The sequence below is a fragment of the Artibeus jamaicensis genome, unplaced genomic scaffold (assembly GCF_021234435.1).
Source record: "Artibeus jamaicensis isolate MK-2021 breed Jamaican fruit bat unplaced genomic scaffold, CSHL_Jam_final scaffold_537, whole genome shotgun sequence".
NCBI classification, from domain to species: Eukaryota; Metazoa; Chordata; class Mammalia; order Chiroptera; family Phyllostomidae; genus Artibeus; species Artibeus jamaicensis.
In genome coordinates, this window is record NW_026522047.1 from 2,324,273 (window position 1) to 2,341,528 (window position 17,256).

At 58.2% G+C, this 17,256-nt stretch overlaps 1 protein-coding gene across 34 annotated transcripts in view; it reads left to right on the forward strand.

Annotated features, from left to right (window-relative positions):
- Window positions 1-17,256, forward strand: part of ANK2 (ankyrin 2) — a 305,473-nt gene that overhangs the window by 229,919 nt on the left and 58,298 nt on the right. For all 34 annotated transcript variants that reach the window (XM_053658114.1, XM_053658111.1, XM_053658113.1 and 31 more), the window contains 8 exons: window positions 3,230-3,328; window positions 5,998-6,195; window positions 9,379-9,477; window positions 9,797-9,895; window positions 10,549-10,746; window positions 12,666-12,764; window positions 13,359-13,457; window positions 16,157-16,255. In XM_053658114.1, the coding sequence (XP_053514089.1) occupies window positions 3,230-3,328; window positions 5,998-6,195; window positions 9,379-9,477; window positions 9,797-9,895; window positions 10,549-10,746; window positions 12,666-12,764; window positions 13,359-13,457; window positions 16,157-16,255 (990 nt within the window). The remainder of the gene's footprint in view (window positions 1-3,229; window positions 3,329-5,997; window positions 6,196-9,378; window positions 9,478-9,796; window positions 9,896-10,548; window positions 10,747-12,665; window positions 12,765-13,358; window positions 13,458-16,156; window positions 16,256-17,256) is intronic.

Consider the following 17,256-nt stretch of genomic DNA (forward strand, 5'->3'; position numbering starts at 1 on the left):
TGGGGGCGGAGCGTGACCTCAGAGCCGATGCCAGGTCAGGACCACAGTCCACCAGGGCGGCTGGTGACCCAGCAGCAGACCCACGCGAGGCTCCGCTGGAGGGCAGGCCCTCCCGGCTGCACTGACCTGGGGCTTCCACGTGCCGCCCCACTGGGTGCTCCGCCCCGATCTGGTTTCATCTGGAGAGGGGTTTTCCCTTCTCACCTGAGGCAGCTCCGCCCCAAGCTCACCCACCTGGAGGGCTCCTTTCTTCCTGCCGGTGGCACCAGTGCCTGGGACTCTCTGCCTCGTCCCGACCGGGCTTCACCTCCCACTCCACTGTGTTGCTGTCCTCATCTTGGAGTCTGTCTGTCTGCCCCGAGACACTGTCTGATGACCCAGTGCTCCCCCTCCCCTGCACTCCCAGGATGCCGCCGTTGAGTGGTGAGGGTGTTGCACAGGCCACAGAAAGAGCTCTCCCCGAAAACATCAGAGGCCGTCAGCAGGATGAGCGCAGCGACTGACCCACAGTGGGCGCTGCTGCCCCGGGGCGTCTCCCCTCCAGGAGGCAGACGGGCCCTGCCTCTTCCTCACCCCTCTGCCCTCCCGCCCCTGCCTTGGCCTTGTGCTCAGTTTCCGGGCTGCTGTCTGATGCACGGGCAGAACCCACACAAAACAGCTTATTTGATTTTAAATACTATTTAATTCTCCCTCTTCATGTGATGGACAGTCGGAGCACAAACCGGTCAAAACTAGAAGCATAAAGTCCACATTTATGAACTTCCCTGCATTTGGAGGGACTCGGGTCCCTCCTGCACGGTTGGTGAAACTCCATGTGGCCTCGTCTGCTTGCGGCTCAGAGTGGGCTGCCCCGACCCGCCTGGAGCCTCGTGTGTCACCTGAAACCACGTTGCATTTTGTTTCGGTTGCAATGACATCTATCCGGCTTCAGCGCTTCTGACGGCACGGCCGCGCGGAGTCCCTGCAGCTGCCGCAGTCTGTTCTAACACCCGAGGGACGGGGCATCCGGTAGCTGCTTTGGGCCTGGCCTCTCCCTTCTCTCGCCAGCCTTGTTCTTGTCTCCGAATTCACGGTCCGTGGGAGGCCCCCCCACTGCTCCGTCGCTCAGCCACAGGCCTTTCCAGAACCTCACAAACGCCCCGCCCGGCTGCCTCACACAGTCACCCACTCGTGGGAGCGGAGGCCACCCCTGTGGGCTGTCCAGGCCCCTGTCACGGCCAGTCCCTGGGCCCAGCCAGGTTCCCACTTCACATCGGGTTGGGAGACGTTCCCGAGCCTCACAGTTACCTCACTCGAGGTAAAGAAAGCAGCGGACTTGAGTCAGAGGAGGTGCCCAGCAGTCTAGAACGGAAGTTCCTGATTAAAACTGCCCACGGCTGCCTTCGTTATCTTGTTTACACTTACATAAAAACAAGGGCATCTTGGTGTGAAACGGCGAGGGAAAATTGCCGTAAGAGTCGGTTACCCCAAAGTCCTTAACTAAGAATCAAGAGAGACCACTGTTAAAGGGAGAGACTGTGTGCCTAGGACTTTTCTTGGAGTATAACATTCAACACTTTACGTTAGGCTTTATATATAAGCATTAGTTTCAAATGGGTAAACGCCATTAAGGTAACTAAAAGTGTTGGAAATTGTGGCACTCCTATTGGAAACATGTTACATTTTGAAAACCCCTTATTGACTCCTGAGGCCTCTTTGACATGTTAGGAGATTAATTTTTGTCTTTATTTCTACCACAATTTGTAAAATCGCTATGCTTTCTTAAGACTTAGAAATAGAGTAAAGATTTGAGTAAATATATTTTTAGAGTAAAGATTTTTGTGTATATAAAACTATATTTAGAAGTCTTAGCTTCCTCTGTTTAGGGACAGGCTCTCGGAGGCAGGGGGCAGCAGCTGGGGCCGGTCACCCCGAGGGAGGGTCTCGCTGCACATCCCAGGTCTGAAGGCAGACACTGCTTTTCCGAAGATGTGCCGTTTCATAAGACAGTTTACTCTGGGACATTTTCTTTAAATGAGTCTAAATATGTCATCAGAAAAGGAGGACATCGGAGGGTAAGTGAGTTGTCAACCAAAGGAAAAAGAGCAGATGAACATTCAGTTCAGTGCTTTCAAAGCGAATTCACTTGAAATGAATCTCTCATAACTGTGTGAGGCCTGGAGCCTCTGAATGCTGGGAATAAAACTGGAAGTTCGCCCCGGATCTTCCGGATTTAAGGGTTTCTCGTGTGAGGGGAGAGAGGACTCCGTTCCCTGGGACCGGTCGGGGGTTCGCGCAGCCGAGTTCCCCGTGGGGCTCGTGGGTCTGCAGCCGGCCACCCGACTTGCTCTCCAGGATGGTCGTGACTAACAGCACTAACTTCCAGTCCAGAATCGCGTCCTGCATAACCGAAAAATTGTCTGAGTGAATGAACCTCCACCTTGTCCAGAGCTACACGTGCCTTTAAAACACGCTGATTAAAAGGGGGCAAAACCCTGTGTTTCAGACTCAGCAATTAACAGGCCTCCCAGTGAGAAAACTCTCTAATGTCCAAACTCCCACCCTGTCAGTGTGGCGGTTGGCGGGGCCGGAGCTGCGTGGGGGCCCAGTGGACGGTTCCACTCATGGCCACTCCCCTCGCCTCCAGCAGTTTCCTGAATAACTTCTGTAATGAACTATGCTCCGTAATCAGAAGTCGGGGACCTCCTGGGCAGGTCAGAGCTTGGACAAACAGCCCCTGCCTGTCGCTAACCACAAAGACAGGTCAGAGGCAAAGCAGCGGCTTGTCTCGGAAATGCATTTTGCTCCTGGAAGGGGGTGACCGAAGTCTGGTGCAGAGGGTGTGACCTTTGGGATGTGTGGACTTCCTCACTGAAATGCCACCAAACTACAGTCACCTCGCTGAGTGAGACAATGGCAGGTTTGAGGCTGAAGCGTAAAGGTCAGCTTCCTGCCACACGTAATCTCAGTTTTGTTGGGCGGCGCAGCGTTGGGCCGCAGGGTGTGCGGGATGTTTAGGTAAGTTCATTGGTCTGCTGTGGGCTGAAAAGGATGGAGTGAGTTTGCTTTATTTTTAGGAAGATGGAGAAGATATGGCCACGTTTTTATAGACTAAGCGGTAAAGGAGTGATGGTGCTGTGCACAGATTCCCTAAACCTTCGGGGTGTTGCTGAATTTCCCGAGGAGGCCTGTTGGACTCTGCCTCCCCGGGCAAGGGCCCACTGACGCCTGCACCCTCTGTCTCTGGCAGCGCGGCGAGACGGCCCTGCACATGGCGGCCCGGGCGGGGCAGGTGGAGGTCGTGCGGTGCCTGCTTCGGAATGGCGCCCTGGTGGACGCCAGAGCCCGGGTAGGTGCTGCGTTCGGGCCCCGCCTCCCAGGGTGTGTGGGTGGGGGCACCTGTCAGAAACTGCTTCCCAGACAAAAAGGAAGCATACGGTGGGTACACGCAGCGGGAAGTGCACCTGATTTCAGAAACATTGGAGCAGGGGCGTGTCCACTCCCCACGGGAGGAGGGCTGCTCCCGGACTAAGGGTGTGGGGGTGTTGGCAGGAAAACCAACACCTGCCTGCTTGGCCTGGCCCGGGGCTCCCAGCACACGCACCCACATGCGTGCTCCTCCGAAACACCCTCCGGACCTCATACCACCGCCCTGCCACTCAGTGTCTCCCAGGGTGGTCGGTCAGAAACGGAGCCACACTTTGCCTGACAGGCTCAGGGCAGGGCTGCAGGTGCCCCCGTCCCTTGGCCAGTGTGCCGCCCCCGTCCCCACCCGGGACGGGCCCTCTGTGTCCAGGCTCCTCCGTGGGTGCACCGAGAGGTGCCCCCACCCTGTTGCGAGCGCTCGCTCAAGGTGCCGTGTTCTGCGGGCGCAGTGGGGCGCCTGGCATTCACTCTGGGGACTGAGCACCCTGAGCCCCTGGGCTTAGACTCGCCTGAAACCCAGGTCCCTGTGACTTGCACAGCTGCCCATTTGTGTGGCCCCTGGGAGTCCGGCTGAGGTTGAACCACTGACAGAAAGATGTATCAGATCTTCGAATCTTTTGGTCTTGTGGTGAAGGGTTCGGGCTCGGCACGTGCCCCTCATTTTGGGAGACGGTGCCCTGCGTGGTAACGTGGAGCCCAACTCCTCCGACCTGCACTGGGTCCAGGTCAGTCGCCTCAAGGTAGAATCAGCGCCCCTTCTACACGGGAGACGTCTGTGGTCGGCCTCCCCATCTTTAACTTCTTCCCACAAACACTGTCCTGTACCCTCCATTCTCTGAGGCCTTGGCTTGAGTACGTTCAGCGAGGGCCGAAAACTGAAGAGGAAAGGACAGCCCGAAACCTCGGGGCTTCTCGCTCTGGTCCCCGGAGGAAGGGCTTTGCCCCCAAAGCTGTGCGTTTTCCCTCTTCCACTTTCGGACGTGACTGGACCAATGTGGAAGAAAGTGGGCAGGACGCTGATTCCACAGCGTTTCTAGGGCCAGTGCCACCTGCTGCCTGGTCTGAGAACGGGGTGGGCGCAGATGGTCACGTAGCCCCCGGCGACCCTGCTGTGCCTCCCAGCCCTGGGCCAAGGCTCATCACCCCCCACTCAGTCCTGAGGCGCTGTTGCTCCCAGCCCCCCTGCTCTGCTCTGGGGCAGGGACCCAGGAGCCCAGAGTCCCCAGTCACTGTCCTCAGGTCCCGAGTGTTTTGTTGCTGACGCTTCTTTGCAGTTGGGTGCCCCCCACCCCACCCACTGCTCTGCATTTTGGAGGGTTGTGCTGCCAAAGGTGCCGCCGGCTCCTTGCCGGCCTGTCTGTCCTGCTGGTGTCCCCGGTGGCCACTGTGCGTCCTGCTGTAGAAGGTCAGGCAGATACGTGTCTTCAGAGTCCAAGGCCCGATTTCAAATGCCGTGTTCGTGGCCAAGTGACGTGGACAGCCCTGGACACTCGTTTAGTTCCTGTTGACCCCTCTTTTCCCTGAAAGTGGCCCCATCTCGTGCCAGCCTCCCAGGGCTGTTTCAGGGGTGGGCTACCTCGTGCCCACACAGGAAGTCTGCCTTCGGCAGCTTTCCGCAGAGTCCGCTTCTGTTCACGTCTCACTGCCCTGAAATCCACGCACACTGTCACGTCCGCCTGTGGCTCCCTCGCGGTCCTTTCCTTACGACTTGAAGACGCTGCAGCAGGGTCAGGTCTCCCCTGCCGTTGTTCCTGCTCCGTCTGTTCCTGGCGTGGGAAGCTGCCCTGCATGCCCTTCCTCCCCGTGACTGTGAGGTGTCCACAGCCAGCTGTGGTGACAGACCCCTTCACTGCAGAGGTCACACACAGCTGGTCGATATTTGTCCAGAGCACGGTCTGGTCTGGTTCTCTTTGCACCGAAACTGTTTTCCCGACTATACTTCCGAGTCCCGGGACTTGTCGGGCCTCCTCAGATGTGTCCTGCGGGCCTTCCCGGGGAAGCGCTTGGCTGACAGCCCCACTTCCTTCTGCCACAGCTCCCAGGATGCAAGTCCCAGACGCTTCTGCACGGTGTTCTGGAACGTTTATAAGAATCCGATCAATGTCCTTATCCACAGTCTCTCCTTGAAGGCACAGCCGGCCTTTGTAGCCTTGGCTCGCTGAGCGGAGAGAGAGCCAGGTTTTCCCACAATCCCTTGTTTTTTCCCTTTGACATGGTTCCCAGAATGAGCCCGGTCTCTCGGCGACAGCTTTTGCAGGAGAGAGTCTAGGTCTCAGAGCTTCTGGACTAGACCTCGCTCCTACTCAGACCCCAGAGCTGGCTTCTGTTGGAACCTAAGTGAGGGCTGAAGCCCAGCCCCTGGGGGCCCCCGGGGGCCCCTGGGAACCAACGGCCAAGCTGGTGGGAGGACGTGCGACCCAGCGGGCCCCTCTGCGGCCGCCTACGGACTCAGCTGTGGCCAGAGTGGTGGTCGTTTCCTTTGGGTTCCTCGGGACTCCCAGAAAACGCCAGACGCAGCTGCAGGAACGGCGCCGAAGGGCGGGAGGGGCCAGCAGGGCGCGGGCACCGACGGCGACTCGGCCTGCCTTGTAGGAGGAGCAGACCCCTCTGCACATCGCCTCGCGCCTGGGCAAGACGGAGCTGGTGCAGCTGCTGCTGCAGCACATGGCGCACCCCGACGCGGCCACCGCCAGCGGGCACACGCCGCTGCACATCTCCGCCCGGGAGGGCCAGGCGGGCGTGGCCGCGGTCCTCCTGGAAGCAGGGGCCGCCCACTCCTCAGCCACCAAGGTAAGGGGCAGCCCGGGACCATGGGAGGGGCCGCAGCCCTGGCCAGGGGGTGGGTGGCCTTTGGGCCTGTGAGGTCTCTCTCTCGGAGCACCAGGGTGTGTTTTCCCAAGGTCTGAGGAATGTCTGGAGGACACTTACTGTTTCTGTGATGGGGTGCTTGGTTCTGTCCCTCTGGTGGATGTGGGGACACCCTCCCTTTCCTCCCCATCCCTTCTCTTCCTGTCACGAACTCTACACTGTGTCCCAGAGGGACAAGGAAGCCCCTGAGTACAGGGAGTGAGCAAGGCCCGCAGGGCGAGACGCTGCGTTCGATGGGCCTGTGCGTCTCTCAGGGCTTCGGATGCTCCCTGCACCTCGTCTGGTGTGGGGGTCTCCGCCCGCAGGCCCCCGCCCCCACCCCGGCCACCACAGATGAGAATCAGTCTACCAAGACATGCTTGGAGAGGAGAGGTGGCTGATCTCTCAAAGGAGAAGGACCAAGAGCCCCCTGCTCAAGGGGCTTTTATTGGGTTCGTTTGCACAGGAATACAGGTAAGGATCAAACAATAGACAGCATTCAAAGAACCATGAGGGCTTATTCTCAGTCAGGGTCAGCTAGCTAAAGAGCCATAAAGCTCTGAGGAACAAACTTCTTGCTTGGACACTTATAATTTAAATGAGAGCATTCTAAACAGAGCAGGTTTCACAGGATTTTACATATTCTTTCTTCGGCCTGATCACTGGGGAACCCGCCCTTTCCAGCACAGGGCTGCACCGCCCTCTGTCCTTGTTTCAGGCTTAAGTCAGGCAGGGAGGTAAGGCAGCCAAGAGATTAGGAGACTTCTCACAGACAGAATGAGGACCCAGGCTATGTCAAAGCTGAGGGGCGAGGGTCCATCACCCCCTTTCTTCATGGCCCCCCAAGTCCTTCCCTGGAGCCTCCCTGTGATCGTGCCTGTCTTAGGTCGATTCTCCCCTTGGGAAATCTTACCCGTCATTAGCTAACTGATCAAGCACTGGGAGCCAGTTATGGATGAAGTAAAAGGAGCAGAGGCGATATCTCCCCTGCAAGGGAGATAAGCTTTGTCTCTTAGTGGCTTATGGTCCGAAGGCCATTCACTCAGCCTTAGCCGTGGTGGGGTTACAGCTCCTGAAACCAGGCAGGGCAGTTCCCGACAATCCGGCACTTCCCAGTGCTGGTCTCAGCTGCTGCATCTTTTTGGTGTTCTGACCGTTCCCAGCCTCACTCCCGTGTGGTCATCAGCATCTAAATGCACCCAGGCCAGAGAATCATCCTTACCATTAGGTTCCGTTGTCTCTCAGGGAGGAGAGGCACCAGCATGAATTTTACTTACATTCCAACTCTGTGCTGGGCAGAGTCATTTTTTTCTCCCCCCGATACACTTGGTTTGAAACCCCTCTTTTGGATGTGCTCGGAAGAAAACAGGGATACACTCAGCTGATTGGTGAGAAAAGAACTTGGATTAGTGCTGAAGAGGAGGAAGCAGCAGGTGAAGTGACACAGGTGGACAGTTTGCAGGCCACACGCTGCCCACACACCACCACAGGCTTCCAATGATTAGAAAGACGTTTCCTGTCTGCCCAGAGCGAGTGGGCGCAGGCGGCACCCGGCAGAGGTGCACACAGGCGAGGCCTGGGCCCTGGGCGGGAGGAGCAACAGTTTACCCAGCAGCCTGAGTCTGCAGAACCCACCTCCGTGGAGAGAACCGCTAATTATTCCAGTCTGAAGAGTTGAAAGTGTTTTAAAAAACGTTTTTTAAAAAATCAGAAAATAAGCAATGAACATGTAGTAAGAGTAGTAATCGTAGCGATAACCCATGAGAGCCTGGGCGCTGGCGGTCCCCAGAGGGAGAGGGGAGAGGAGTGGAGTTCAGGCTGCAGATGCTGGCGTGGGAGAAAGTGCCGGACAGACGGGGTCGGGGGCGGCCGGGCTCTGCGAGGGGCTGGAGAGGAGCTTCTGCAGGTTCTGGGGGTAAGTGAGGTCCTGCTGAAGTCGCACAGGGGCAGAGGAAGATGGAGACTCAGGTGACACTTTCCAGACCCTGTGCTGCTGCTCCGGAGGGGGACGCTCTGCAGTTTAGTCACATGGGTTCCCAGTGAATAAGGGGCTGGGTCCCTATTCCCGCAGGACCCGAGCGGGAGGAGGGGGAGGCCGTTTCTCCACATGGCTTGTCTCAGAGAACCTCCTCCCCAGCGTCACCTGCACTGAGTGCCTCTGGTGAGGGAGCTGGTTTCACTCCCTGTATTTGCCCCATGCTCGGAAAAAGGCAGGATTCCATCTCCTCCAAGGAGCTATTATCTCCAAATCCTCAGGAAGAAGCAAAGAGGAAACACCATCCTAGTTGAGAGCAGTGCGTGGTGACCCTGGAAGGGCGAGACCGTTTCAGGGGGACAGGCTGGGTCAGGAGGAGGAGCACAGGCCCAGGGAAGCCGCACCTTCACCCGCCGGCCCCGGCGCTGTGCCGTGGGCTGTGCCGCGGCCTCTCCACTCGGTGCTGGGACAGCGAGGGGGTCGGGGCCAAGCCAGGACGATGGGGCTGATGGCTGTCAGACCGCTGTCCTCGTCTGAGTCCAGGACACAATGTGAAGGGCAGAGGCCGGCTTTAGGCACAAGACCTTGACCAGAGCCTAGAGGCATAAGGGAGAAGAATGGCTTTATAAAGGCTTTGGGCAGTGGTGTGTCCAAAAGTCTGGTGTCCCCCAGCCCAGCACCAGCGGGGTGGACGCCTTTGGGCGCTGGTCAGGACGGGAGGTGCTTTTCAGCCGAGAGCGGTTTTTCTTATTCTAGCAACTACTTGTCAGTATCCTAAAACTGAAATGGAAAGGTCTGGAGTTCAGGTCTTGTAAAGAGACCAGAGAAAAGGATGGGGAGAGAGCTGCTGTCTCAATGGCACTCATTGTAGAGGCAAGAAAAAGAGGGTTTTCCAGCAGAGCCTGAGCTGTGTCACGGCCCCGGGGCCTTCAGAAGCCCCCTGCGGAGTCGCGTTTCCTGCTCCCAGCCCTCAGCAGCAGGCCCCTCTGGGGAACGAGTGGTGCCCTCTGCCCCTTCGGCTGAGTGCAGACAGATCTAATGCCGCCCTCGCTCTCTGCATGTGAATGTCAGCCTCCCGCTCCACAGCGGTCACAGTGACACGTTTGTGGCTGGCGAGGTGAGCACCTCTCTCCCCGCTGTTCCCGTTTCAGAAAGGCTTCACCCCCCTGCACGTGGCGGCCAAGTACGGGAGCCTGGACGTGGCCAAGCTGCTGCTGCACCGGCGGGTGGCGGCTGACTCCTCAGGGAAGGTACAGTCTGCATGGGTGGGCAGGTGGGGGTCTGCCGGGGCCTCTGCCACACGGGCTGCAGGGAGGGGGTCGCTGCCATGGGCACGTCCTACTTGTCACAGAGCATCTCAGCCCTCGCTGTCACCTCGGCCGGCGCTCCCAGGTTTGGCTGAGTGTCCAGTGTGAACTCAGCAGGGAGGGGTAGACTTCTGCTCCTTTGCTTCCACTGACGACATTAATGAACGAACTTGGACCCGGTCCATCCCGGTGCCCAGGCCTCCTGGCAGCTTCAGGGCCGGGGAGGGCACTCACTCACCATAAGCCGGCCTGTTCTTTGCAGAACGGCCTGACCCCGCTGCACGTGGCTGCTCACTACGACAACCAGGAGGTGGCCCTGCTGCTGCTGGAGAAGGGCGCGTCCCCTCACGCCACCGCCAAGGTGAGGGCGTGGGAGGGCTGCCACTGCAGGCGGGGGGTCCCCTGGGGCATGAGTTGGTGTGAGTGCCTGGTCATCTGCCAGTCCCGTGGTAGCTCCAGAGGGTCAGACACGCCGTGACCAGCATGTCAGTGGGAGGCTGTAACGAGAGCTCAGTGCAGGCCTGTCCCGTTCTGTGCGGGGGGCACCCATCTGACATGGGCAGCACTCTGCACCCGGACAGAGGCCCAGGGCGATCTTGACCAGCAAGCATGAGTCCAGACTGGTCGATTCCATGGAGAGGGCTCTGGAGTTGGGGTCCCGTCAGGAAGCTGAGGGAGCGGGGTGGGGTTGGGCTGGGATGGAGGGGCAGTGGGGGGTGTGCAGCCTCTGTGGGCATCAAGGGGAAGCCATGTGCAGAGGAGCTGGGCTGGCCTCTTCCAGGTTGTTCTTCAGGACAGAACCAGAGGACGAAGCGGCAGGCGCCAGGGCTTGGGGCTTTCTGAGCGTCTACGCTCTGGGCGTGTGCGGGGCCTGTGGCCTCGGCTGCACAGGTCTGGGTGTTGGGGGGAGCCATCGTGGACCCTAAACTGGCTTCTGGCGGCTCGGTTGGCTGCTTCCAAGATCCACATCCGGCCATGGCTAAGCTTGCGGGGCGTGCTGGTTTTCTGTTGCAGAACGGCTACACACCCTTGCACATCGCCGCCAAGAAGAACCAGATGCAGATTGCTTCCACGCTCCTCAGTTACGGAGCCGAGACGAACGTGGTCACCAAGCAGGGCGTGACCCCACTGCACCTGGCCTCCCAGGAGGGGCACTCGGACATGGCCACCTTGCTCCTGGAGAAGGGCGCCAACGTCCACACGTCGACCAAGGTGCTTCGCCCATGCCTCTGTTTCTGTCGAGTGTTTCAGACGAGTGTGAACAGACGCCAGTCTAAGACAATGGGGGTGGGGGGTGGGTACGGGCACCGAATAGCAGCCAGGGCAGCAGGGGGTCAGCTGTGGGCTGGGACACGGGAGGGCAGGGCAGGCCCCAGGCTCTGCGGCTCATTTCCCGCAGGTCGGCTTCAGTTGCGTATCTGCGATCGGTTTTCTCTGTCCCTCTGAGACCCTGTCCTCCCTAGAACTAACGTCCACATGGCTGTCCCGCTTGTGGCTCCCTGCCCATCCCCTGTCCAGCCCTTCTCCACCGCCGAGCGTGGGGGCAGAGAATGGGGTGTCGGGGTTCACGTGAGCCTGGCTTGGTGGCGGTGCCAGAGCATCGGTGCTTGTCACGCAGCCTTTTCCACAGAGCAGCCTTTGTGGACACGCTTACTAACCGCAGTAGAGTAACAGGGGTGCGCAGGAGACACATCATTCCCGTGTTGAAGCGTGTGGGTTTGTACAAGGCCACGCCTATCTCCACACCTGTTTATCAGCTCTCGGACTGTCTGTCTCTGTCTCACCTGTGACTTTCTTACACTCAACGTCTACCCCACTGAAACCAGCTGCAACTGGAAAAGTGTCTTGGGAACAAGCAAAACCGACCACTGTTCCCACTGCTTTCGAAAAGCACGTATAGTTTTTCTGGTTAGGACCCACTGAAATCAATCACTTCATACTTTCCGAATGACTGCTTCTCAGTAATGACCATGATGTAGAGATAGATATTGTATTCCTTACCCGACGCCATGTAATAATGGACACAAGGAAAAGGGCTGCCCTACGTAGAAAGCCTTTTCTCCATCCCTTGGAGAATGTTCTTGCTGTCGGTCGAGGTTTCCAAAGGGGGCGCGTGGCTGGAGACGCGGACTTGGGAGGACGTGGCATAGCTTCCGTAGCCTCGCCTGGCAGCGGAGTCAGGCCTGCCGACTTCAACTGCACGTGAACTGGGGGCCGGGGGATGGTGCTCCCAGTTCAGTCCGCTGCCCAGGCGACAGCGGCAAGCACAGGGGCAGGACCAGGAGCAGGCAGGGCTGCAGGAGAGCCGTAGGGGCAGAAACCCTGCGCTCCGATGCAGGCAAGGAGCTGGAGGGCTTCCGGGCACCTGAGGAGCACCCAGAGGGCACTTGTGAAGAGGACTAAGGGTCTAGGGTTCAAGAGGCTCTTTAAGTTTCCACCTTCTTGAAGGAGCTACTGGCCCGTGGGGTGGGGCTGCCACACTGTGGCCGCAAAGGACGAGCCCCACCCTCCTGTCCCTGAGCTGTGCTTCCACTGCATTTTTGGTTAATTAAAATCACCCCTTGATGCCCATGTGACAAGCTGGTTACCTAAAAATGGCCAATTCATGATGCTGCTTATAAATGAGGGTACAACTGTTTATGTAGTCTTTAGAAGATTCTAGAAAACAGCACACTGCCTTTGGGGGCTGGAGAAAACCGTGCTGAGCTCGTTTCATGAAATGCTCCATTTTTTTATGTCGATGTGATATTTTCTTGATGAGAGCACAGACCGTTGCTCTGCTGAGTGAGTGGTACCTGTGCTTGGCTGATCAGCCAGGGCAGCAGCGGGGTGGCTCAGCGGGAGGCACAGACGCGGTGGGGTGGTCATCTGGCAGTGGGTTTGCCGAGTAAGCCTCAGATCACGATTTAAGTGCCCAACATGGAAAACGTGATTTACTGCAAGTGTCAGTGAACAGAGAATCTGTCTTGGGTGGAGAGTCCCAGTAGTTGGGACAGTTTGTCTGCAATATCAAAAGACGCGATTTCTGGGGAGAGGCTGTGCATTCACAGACTTTCTTCTGGCGACGGGATGTCGGGTGACGCGGTGCACGTTCACACTCTGACGCATCCTCGGCCCCCATCTCTCGGCAGAGTGGACTCACTGCCTTACACCTGGCCGCCCAGGAGGACAGAGTGCACGTCGCTGAGGTTCTCACCAAGCACGGGGCCGACCAGGACGCCCACACAAAGGTACGGGGACGGCTGTCACTGTGGGGGTGGGTCCTGGGGTGACTCCAGCAGGTGCCCCCCTCAAAAGTCCATCCTGGGTTAACGACGACCCTCCTGCTTGTAAACCTGGAATGGGTCTTTGTTTTGCTGGAGTCAAGTCCAAATGCACAGAGGACAGGGGCCTCAGTTTCGCAGGGCGAAGCTGCCTACACCCTGTTGCTTGGCCAGGCAGTGGCTTGTTGTCTTCTCCTGCCCCTGCTCACCCCACACCCTGACTGACATGGTTTTGCCCTTGTTTTGTTGTGACCTCCCCCACCCACCTCACTGCAGGTCCCCCCCCACCTCTGTGGCCCCCTTTCTCCTGCCTGGTTTCTGAACCCACCACCCGCTTCTGTCTTAGCTCTTTGTCGGTCAGGCCCCGCCCATGTTTGGTCTGGGCTCCTTCAGTGGCATGAAGTCCTCATGTTCCCGGACCTGCTCCTGTGTTTGTGTGCACAAGATGCACACACCTGCTGAGTAGTATTACCCTGGTCACCTGGAGGGTCTGCACCTCCCCCGCCCCTCGAGGTTTGCCTGTGAGTGGTTGGTCATCTGCCTGTGCCTTGTTACTTGCAGCTGGGCTACACTCCTTTAATCGTGGCCTGTCACTACGGAAATGTGAAAATGGTCAACTTCCTCCTGAAGCAGGGAGCGGACGTCAATGCCAAAACCAAGGTAACGCTGTTCTCACTGCATTTCTGTCGGCAAGGGTCCTGCCAAAGTGACACTCCGTTCACTCACCACGGTCATGTGGGCTTTGCCCTTTGGTTCTTGTAAAGTGGTGGATACACTGTGTGGTTTTGTGTGATGGTTCTAGACTTTCATTCCAACATCTGAGAGCCATAGCTCAGAGCTTCTGACATGGAGCTAAAGCAGCGACACGGGCCAGCACATCACTGCAGGACACATGGTCCCTGGCAGGACATCATACTTCCTGGCCTTGGCTCCTGCCCCGCACCCACCTGTTTTTCCCAGGGGCAGCAGAAGTGCCTCGTTAGCGAAGCGAGGTCGGAAAGTAACATGCGCTTTAGGGCGCCCAGAGGGCTTCAAGGGAAGAGAAACCCATGATGTAACTACGCTGTGGTGCCCCTCGCAGCTCCAGAGAGACACGTGAACGTGCTGGTTTGCCAGTGCATGTGTGGGAAACCCCTGCTGCAGCCGTGAGTGGGCCTGTTGGTGAGAACACGCTCAGACATGCTCCAGCGCTGCGCGCCAGGACCAGGGGAGTTTGGATGTCGGTCTCTCTCTGTCCTTGCAGAAGCAGGAACAAGACTGTGTCTGCACATAAGCAAATAAAAAGTCACTTTTTAAATTAGAAACACTATGAACACCAGAGGTTTGGCATGTCTGATCCAGCAAGAATGGCCGCCACCTGGTTTCGAGCAGCTCTCGAGTTCTCCCGAAGTGGACGTGGGGACAAATTTAAAAGTGCATCTGAGATTCCCGGCGTTAGTACCTGGCACTGCATTTGCTGAGTGAGCTCACTCGAGGGCACTGGGGCGGGCTTTCTCGTGGGCACCAAGGCTCTGCAGAGGCGGGCTGCGGCACCCACCTCGTGTTGTGAGGCGTGCGATGCTGGGAAGCCAGACATTCCACCAGATAAACTGTTTGCCTCCCTGGGGTTTGATCTGGGCACCTCAAAGGACATTCTTTTAATAAACACGTAAGATTTTTTTCACACAGAATGACATTTTTATAGAAGGATTTGTTTTTTTCCTCACCTCTCATATGCAACCAACCATAGTTACCAAAATTGTTCTGTTGCTATGAAAATATAAAACCAAGTATTGCCTTTAGCACTGAAACGTTTATGCCTTGGTATTCAAACTGGGTGAGGCAAACTAGTTTTAAGGGACTATTACTAGCTTAAAATTAGGATGAAACCCTGTAGCAGCAGCGTGAGGCAAACAGGTGGGGTTGACTGTTGATCATTTGCAGAGGGCGTGCCCTTCAGCATGTGGGCGCGTGCTGGGGGCACTCTCTTTGTCAGATATGCTCTAAAGATCACGGAGCTCTCAGTGAGAAAGAAAACAACGTTTGCTGACATTTTCCTCCAACTTCAGATAAACTACAGAAAAGTTGCATGGACGGCACATTGGATCTGTTACAGAACTTGAAGTCCTGGTTGTCTGCATTTTGCAAATGAGATGGAAGGGTGGGGAGGGAGAGGGGGAGAGGGTCAGAGGTTCCAGCTGTGGGCAGAAGCCCTGGGGCTGCAGGCCTGGAGGAGGGGGCGGGAGCCTCTGCAGAAGCACGAGAGTCCGGTTGTCCCAATTTCCCTGGAGGACACATCGCTGGGACACAGGTCTCTGGCCACAGTGCCCATGGAGAGTGACAATGTCACCTCGGTGTCTGGGCTTGGCGACAGCCAGAGAGCGGCTGAGGAAGTGCTGCTGGCCCTGCACAGGCCCCTGGGCTCAGCTGACACAGTATTTGTGAACACAACAGAGAGGAGGACAATTAGGAGAACGCTCCTTCCCTTCACGCTGCTCAGGTGTCCTTGTCCCTACGACTGCTCCTGGGTCATCCCATGGTAGGGACGCTCAGCTGGCAGGATGTGTGTCCTGTGCATGGGGCAGCCCCGATGGCAGGCCACAGCAAGGGCAGGAGGGATGTGCAGTGTCCTGTGAGCACAGAGGACTCTCCTGCAGATGGGGAAGCAGTGCAGTGACGCAGGCCACAGGGACAGGGGCTCGCAGCTGGGACCCTGGACAACTGCCCCGAGGGGTGAGGCAGGGGGACCACGGAGCAGGTGTGGACACCCTTCATGACCTCCTGCCTGGCCAACTCCAGAGGGACTGAACGAGTGACTCCCCTCTGCTCTTCCCAGTTTTACCCCTCTCCTCACCGCACTTCCTCACTTTCTCCTGCCGCAAACTCAGACCAGAAGGGTAAAGAACCTAAATCTAAAAACTTTTTTTCAAAGTGGGCCTGCTGTTCTCTGAGGGGCTCACTCACTTTTGGCCAAAGCTGCTCTGGGAAAGGAAATCTTGGATGGACTGGCACAGAGCGAGCCCAGGGCTACCCACCAGGAAGTCACGGGGGACGGGGGACAGCGGTGGTCCCTGTGACACCCAGGTTTCAGTGACATCTCCTCATCCTTCCTCCTGGGGCAGTGGTCACTGGGTGCTGCTCCTTCTCGGGGTGCAGGCCCTCCCGGCACACGTTTCCATGCGAACCACTGAGAATGCGGGAAGACAGAGGACAGAGCCGGCCAGCCACTCCTCGGTCTGTGGGTGAAAGGAGTGTGGGCGTGTTTGCTACAGAGAACAGGGTCCCTGGGGAGGTGGCCCCTGTACACGGCGCTGTCGTAAGTGAGACGCAGGCCTCCGCACACTGGCTAACCGAGCTCTTCCTCTCCTTGGCGCCCACAGAGCGGCTACACGCCCCTGCACCAGGCTGCGCAGCAGGGCCACACGCACATCATCAACGTGCTGCTGCAGCACGGCGCACGGCCGGACGCCACCACCACGGTGAGCCCCTTGCCTGCTTCTGCCTGCGGGCTGTCCCTCCACCTGCTCCTGTCCTCCTGCCTGCACCCCTGTCCCTCTCGCCTGTGCCACCCTCAGAGTTCCGTCTGTTGTGCTGCTGAGTTGGCGGACACGCGGTGGGTGAATGCGTGACATGCCCAGGGTCCTGTCCTCACAGCCCCCCTCAACCCTGGAGACTCAGCCTGTGGCTTCTTTCCTTGTGGAGTGAGTCCATCCCACAAGGGGTCTCCTTTCTGCCTGCTGTCGCTCTGTCCCCGGCAGGGACATTATCTTTCTCCCCAAGGGCCTCGCCTTCTCATGTGATGCCCAACAGCACGGCTTCAGTCTGTCCTTCTGCCCCAGCCACGGTTTAGGCCGTGCAGGGTGCCCCTGTTCCCGCTGCCTCCTGGAATGAGGCCCTGCCCTCCAGGCCTAGCACTGGGGTGGCTTCGGGGACGGCGCAGCCAGGACTCAGCCCAGGGACAGGGCCTGACTCAGGCTGCTGGGGCACTGGGCCCAGCCATCTCCTGCGCAGCCATTGAAATGCAAACTGAGAGGAGAGGTTCTCAGGGTGTCCCCAGTAGCTGGCGCGGGGCCCAGCTTCTAGGCCAGTGTTGTTGGGGGTACCAGGAGCCCCCCCCCTGCAGCTGTGGCACTGAGTGTCTGTGCCCCGGAGGTGGAGGGGGCCCTGGGGGGCGGTGCACACCCTTGGTCGGTGCCAGCACTTGGGGGCATCTTTTCCCTGCACAATGCAGCCTCTGGGCCAGCAGAGTTGAGCTCCCAGGGGTTAAAGCCGCAAGTGCTTCTCATTAGCAAGAGCGGGCAGATGCCGCTTGTTGTGTTACCATGGTGATCTGCGCTCCAGCCCAGAGAAGTTACCAAGCCGCGTTGGGATGTGATGGTGAAAACTAGTGATTTCCTCGGCTGTGCCGGGCGCTGGGGGCGGGGCGGCTGCCGGGGGCGGGGAGCTCACTGGCCCCGTGCTCTTGCTCTCTCTCTGCCCC